The sequence below is a fragment of the Copadichromis virginalis genome, linkage group LG23 (assembly GCF_057382275.1).
Source record: "Copadichromis virginalis isolate Kocher_CV1m ecotype Utaka linkage group LG23, C_Virginalis_male_GT1.1, whole genome shotgun sequence".
NCBI lineage: Eukaryota > Metazoa > Chordata > Actinopteri > Cichliformes > Cichlidae > Copadichromis > Copadichromis virginalis.
In genome coordinates, this window is record NC_140639.1 from 43,321,280 (window position 1) to 43,327,490 (window position 6,211).

Sequence of the window (6,211 nt, forward strand, 5' to 3'; positions counted from 1 at the left end):
ATATATATATATATATATATATATATATATATATATATATATATATATATATATATATATATATATATATATAACTTAGCAAAGTTTAAAGGCATATTTCAGATTGAACACACTGTGTGGATTATATCCGATTACTTTTTTAGTTTGTTTTTTTATTACCATCGCTTTTGGAATGAGTTTTGTGCGTGAATGATTTACTAAACCACGCTGTGTATCAAGATGTGGTTATGTCTCTCAACAAAGAAGAAATCACTGCTTTTTTTCAGCAACCCACCAACCAACCTATTAAAAGATATTTTGCAGAAAAACTTGTCTTATTCCATGCAGCTTTGGTTTGAATGAGTTACTACAACATGCAATCATGCTGTGATTTGTTTTGTAAAGTTTGCCATCCTAAAATCAACAGCCATTTATTTTAATGTCTGTTTCATAAAAGGTACTGTCTGTCAGTTTACATGCGATTTATTGGGGGATATATTAAAATACCCCCCTTTTTAAACTGACAGTGAAATGTGAATCTATTTAAACTAATGTCTAGTGTAAAACTACTCATTTTCCTGATATTTCTCTCACACAGTGGAAATTTTAAGTTGTCTTTTCACAGTAATATTTCAGTCTTTATATCAGTTGAGGAGGTATGGATTGGGTGTTAAAGCACATTGCTATATATTACAGGTAATTTGACATACATGCATCAACAATCAACTGGTACAGACAGGAGAGGATGCTAGGGATAGGGTGAATGGATGCAGATGGCTTGCTGTGTTTACCCTTAAGGGGAGGAGCCAAAAGAAGAAGAGGAGTGTTATCTTAATGCATGCTCAATCATCCAGGTAAGTAAATCTCCAAAAGTTGATTCTGTTCCAGGTAGGAACGCTGGTTTGAGCAGGGAGTCAAAGAGGCCATTTACGTGAAAAGGGAAAGACCATCTCTGAATCGAGGAGGGGGCTTAAGAGTACATCTTTTGCCATCTTGCAATGCTGTGATTGCAGCAATTCCCCCACTCTCTGTGAATGGTATTCATGGCCATTGATCAGTGGGCTTTGATCAGTGGGCTTTGATCAGTGGTTGTTTATCAATGGTCATGAGAATTTGCCCATTGTTCCTTCAGTGGTGCTAGTTTCAGTCATTATGCAAATGTACTGTTTATAAGATTGGGGAAACCTGCAGTCAGCTGAGACTGACGAAGTCACTTGGATGAGTGACGAAACGTTTCTCCCACTGAAAACACTACATCCAGATGAATAGAATCAACTCGGGAGAAGAGGAGAGATAGTGTCATCCTGCTGAGACAGACGGACCTTCCAGCAGAGAACCCAGGTTAATGTGCCTGCAGTATCCTTCTAGTCCACTTTGACTTTGGTCAAAAGCAGCCTAGTAGCATTAAAATGAAAAGATATCCAAGTATAGTTTAGCTAGTTTTAAAACTACAAATCTGGCGATTTGTAACTGTAACTGTAAGGTAAGAAATTAAGTATCTAACTACTTCTGACAATCATACACAATCCTAAATGAAGAGATCTCTGCTAACCAAGTGTCTCTATTAGAACCCCATAGCAGCAGCTGGTGTTATCGGTACTGACCCATAAATGGAAATTAAAAAGTAAAGAAGAGACAGGAGAAACACCCGTCAAACATATGGTGAGCGTTGACCCCAATTGTTGCATAGTTTGTCCACCAGAGGTCACTCTGCAACTTCCTAGTTGGTAATACAAGTTTGTAATACTACAAAAACAACAACCAGGCGATCAGTATGTAAATAACTACAGATAAAGAACAGTCGGGAAATCTACTTGTGTTTTGTGTATTGGAAAGAAAAAGAAAATCGGCCAATATATGGGAGTATCCAATTTTTAAATCACCAAATATCGGCATTGATGTCAGCCTTAAAAACCCTATTTTGTTTGTACTATAGTCTCTGTAACCCTATGTCTGTGTGTAAGAGAAGAGATATGACATTTAAAAATACCAATAATAATAATAACCAAATGGAAGTTCGGGGTCGCCATGCAAAACTATCCCCATATCAAATGTTCGAATCTGCAAGATTCTTACAGGCCTACAAGTAAGCATTGCCTCACATATGCTATATGTACTGCACTTCCTCTCTCCGTCCATGGTAGAGATGTATCATGCACGCGGGTCTCAAGCCATGCAGTTTACTACCTAAAGGGCTCTGGGTTCAGCCACAGCTGGCTGTTCGTTCACGTGATGTTTTCCCCAAGAGCCAAAGAGAAGTAGAGAAGAGTACGTGCAGGACGGAGAAGTATGTTTAATTTGCATACTGGGCGCCTGTTCTGAGCATGTCGTGACGTCTAACCAATCAGGTCAGCGAATCCCACAAACCACGCCCGCGCGGTAACTCGTGTCGCGCGCTTCACAATCAGCATTGTACTAGTGTGCAAGTGAAAGAACCAAAAGTTACAAGCGTCTTTTTGTCATCGTTTCAGCAGGTTTACCTGACAGGAGGACTTTTTGTGTAGCAAGTTAAACTCAGGCAGAGCTCAAAGAACTGCGAGGACGTCTTCGGAACAAGCTCGTGGCTGCCGAGTTTAAACTGCTACCAGCGTGGAGAAGTTATTGTTCGCCACTCCGTGGGGTTTAAATTTCGGCTAACAGAAGCGCCCCAGGCCGAAGCAGGTTGTAAGCCCCGAGTGTTATAAACCGTAAGTTAAGTCGCAATGGCAGCTGTGTGCCAGCCACGACGGGCCTTGGCGGAAATACCTGCTCCACAGCCCAAAATTGCCGGTGAGTTTTTAGCTTTTCATTTAACATGTGTAACTTGTTGTTTGGAGAGAGGCGCCACCCTGCTCGAGCTATCGAGGCGCTCGCGCCCACTACATGTCGATAACAGCGCCAAATTTGAAAAAACAAAAAAAACAATTAAAAGTATTTCTGGTAGTTTCGTATCATGCTGTGAGTGTAAAATTATGTTAAATATTTTAACAATGCAACTTTTAAAAATATTAAATTCTTTACAGCTCGAATGAGGAGGTCCTACTTGGAAATATTAAGTTCACGTATGGTCCCGACCCCGTCCCCACTTCCAAGAGGAAGAAACACAGCCGCAAGCACAAAGCGTATGCAGTCATGTAAGTTACGCTGTTAACCTTAAGTTAATTGTAGCTATACTTGCTGAGCTGATATGCGGTTGATTTTGTGATCTGACCTTATTGGAAGCTACATGGCAAAAAACAAAACGCGCTTGATATTAGAAAGGGAGTTAAGGGCTAACTTTGCTTGGTGTTCCCTGGTTTTGCAGTGGACTTGGCAGTTGGTGGAGCGTGGCGAGGAAGGCTAGAGGAGCAGTGTGAGAAGATGGATGAGCACCACACACCGCTCTCCAAACAGCAGCTTGTGCAGCTCATTAGATCCCTCATCTTGGTCGAACAGGTATTCATCAGTGGACAATTGAGCTTATAGTAAAGCTAATGCGGCAGTGTTTTTGAAGAAACGCTGCGATTGACATAATTTAACAAGGCGTGCATTCCTGTTGTACCCTAGAGCCAAGAGCCCAGGGTCATGGCATCAGACCTGAAGTATCTACAGGAAGACCTGCAGCTAAAGAAGGCCAATGTTTACAGGTCCATACCTTACTCACGGTTTGGATCCAACAGGGACGCTCACTGTTACAGAAAGGCATACCCTCACCTGGTGGCATTCAAAGTGAGTCTTTGTCATGCACAGTTGTGTTTTTAGGCCTTTAAAAGTAGGTTCTTTAAGGCTGCTATTTGTGTCCAGTGGAGATCTCCTTTTGCTATTCTTAAGTACATTTATGTCACATTAAACACCTCCTCGTCTTCCACCTCAGGTTTCGTGTCAGGAGTGGGGCCAAGTTCTGCTGAGGAACAAAGATTGGGACGCCGTGTTGGAGCACTCACTGATGGCGTGGCGTTACACCAGTGAGCTGCCGCAGTGGGACACTGCGAGCCACAACGCCCTTCGAGAGCAGTGTTACAGCATCCTGGTGGCTCACAGCCTCACCGCTCTCCAGCACTATTCCCCCGAACCCAACAGAGGACGCGAGCTGCTCAGAAGGTAACACTCATTTTGCTCTGATGCGGGATGCCACGGCACCCACCCGCCCCCTTCCTTGTAGTGAGGTTTAGGCAGAGGATTGCACTATAAACACCTCAGTTTGGTTAGAACATAATACTTGTACATGCATGTGGGTGGTGTTTATATACACCAACGGCTTTCCGCAACCTCTCTGCTGATGGGCTGGCAACAAACTATTGACTTGAATATCAAGTTTAAGCAAAGCATCATGGACATCCTACTGAAGTCTGTCACCTGTTGAGTGCAAGTTTACACACCTTTCAACACCGATTCACAGATCACGAATGTGTTTGCCTCTCCACTTTCTTCCATGCGCCTGTCAGTCATTTTAGCAGCTAAAGTGAATTGAGCTTCACTTTGTGTTCTGAGGTTGTTGCTAACATTTGCTAATGTTCTGTTGGCACTGTGTAGACTCTAAATAAACTTGGTGCAAAAAAGCTTTTATTTATAGATTTAAGATTATTTAAGAGCAAAAAATAATATATAACAGGGAGTTATTAGTGCAAGTGTGACTAGATGTTTTTCAATCAACCCTAACAGATGGCTCTAATCTTTTTGTCTCTAGAATGAAGATGGCTCAGCTGTATAGCCAGTCAATTGTTCCCTGCATACAGGAGTTGCAGAGGATAATGGAATGTCTCGATGACTCATCCATGGATACAAAATGAAAGGAGAAACCGGCAAAAGAGTGCAAACTGTGGATGACCAAAAAAAAAAAAGTGCTTTATGTGTGGTGATGGGCCAGAAACATTGAACACATTAGTGTTTGTGTTAAACCACTACAATATTCTTCCAAAGGGCACGGTGGCAAGTGCAAAATGAACAAAATGAATAATGCCGGTTTCAAAGGGTAATAAATAATACTTCCTAAATGGCTGAAAATGGCATTTTAACAGCATGTGGAAAGTGTTATTTTAAGAGTTGTTGCACTGCACAATGGCAGAGTATTAATTAATGTAACAGTTTGTTCATACATTACCAGCCTATATGAAAATGGAGAAGGAGCATTTACATTCTGAAAAGCATCCACTTGGTGCTTACTGTTAAAATGTTTGTATACTTTTAGACATCATATAGTTTCATCTGTGTCGAGGGCTTAAATATAAAAAGTATGAAATTTCCCCTGCTTGTTGTTTTTGCAGGGTAGTGTATATATGTTCTTGTTACTGTTTACATTACTTGAAGCTGTGGCCTTTGTCTTAGACTATAGTAATCTATCTTGTGTGTACAGATACTCATCTGTCAATGATTGCACTGTTGTTTGTCCTGAAAACTTGAACAATTTTGATAAGACTCCTAATTTAATTAAAGACGTTCTTTAAACTGCACTCATGTGTCTTTGTTTTGTGCGAGTGCTTTGCATGCATGCCAAGCACTGTGAACCTAGACGATCTGAGGACAGTGCTGTTTTCATGTAGGAACTCTAAAGTTTCTAAGTGTGGTGTGTTTTGTTTTTTTTGTTTCTTTTGGTTTTTTTTTTTTGTTTTGTTTTGTTTTGGGGGTTCCCCCCCCCCCCAACCTCTCTGTTTCTATGCCCACAGTTTTATCTGAAATGGATCATAGGCTGTGGCTTGTAGGCTCCGAGAGTTGATTTGTATTGTTCAGTTTGTAAAGTTGATTGGAAACAGTTTCTCAAAGATAGGCCATTATAGAATTAATTGACCAATAAGTTGATCGTAAGTCTATCTTGGCAGTGTCAGAGTTGTCGTGCTCTTTGAGTTCCCATTTTGTACCACTAGGTGGAGCCCATGTAGCACGATTCTCCACAGGTGTTTGTGTTTCCAGAGTCAGGCTTGTGACTTCAGAGGAGAGGCAATATTAATGCCACTGGAGAAACAGCTGTTGCCATGGCACTCTGTAAAGTGAATATTAAATAATTTTAAATGCTATTTACGGTTTGAGATAATGAATGGGCGGATGATAGGGTGAGAGGCTGCTGGATGACAAGCAGACTTCCTGCTGCAGCAATGTTATTTCTGTTTGGAGAGTTGGATCTCCTGTTATATCTTCAGCTTTTGTAAGAGGATATCACAAAATCCAAGATTAATACAATTATTTGTCTCCATGGTGTTGCAGAGTGGAACCTATTAATATTACTGCCTATGGCAACTCATGCAAATGTGGCTAACCCACTCACGTAACTTTGGTGTTA

At 41.1% G+C, this 6,211-nt stretch overlaps 1 protein-coding gene across 1 annotated transcript; it reads left to right on the forward strand.

Moving 5' to 3' along the window:
• The first annotated feature begins 2,346 nt into the window (after positions 1 to 2,346).
• On the forward strand, positions 2,347 to 5,387 carry LOC146681674 (uncharacterized). Its single transcript, XM_085449483.1, has 6 exons — positions 2,347 to 2,748; positions 2,982 to 3,092; positions 3,263 to 3,393; positions 3,505 to 3,666; positions 3,812 to 4,038; positions 4,625 to 5,387. Exons 1-6 carry the CDS (start codon positions 2,682 to 2,684, stop codon positions 4,725 to 4,727), a joined length of 801 nt encoding a protein of 266 aa, XP_085305609.1. The 5' UTR covers positions 2,347 to 2,681; the 3' UTR covers positions 4,728 to 5,387.
• Positions 5,388 to 6,211: the final 824 nt, after the last annotated feature.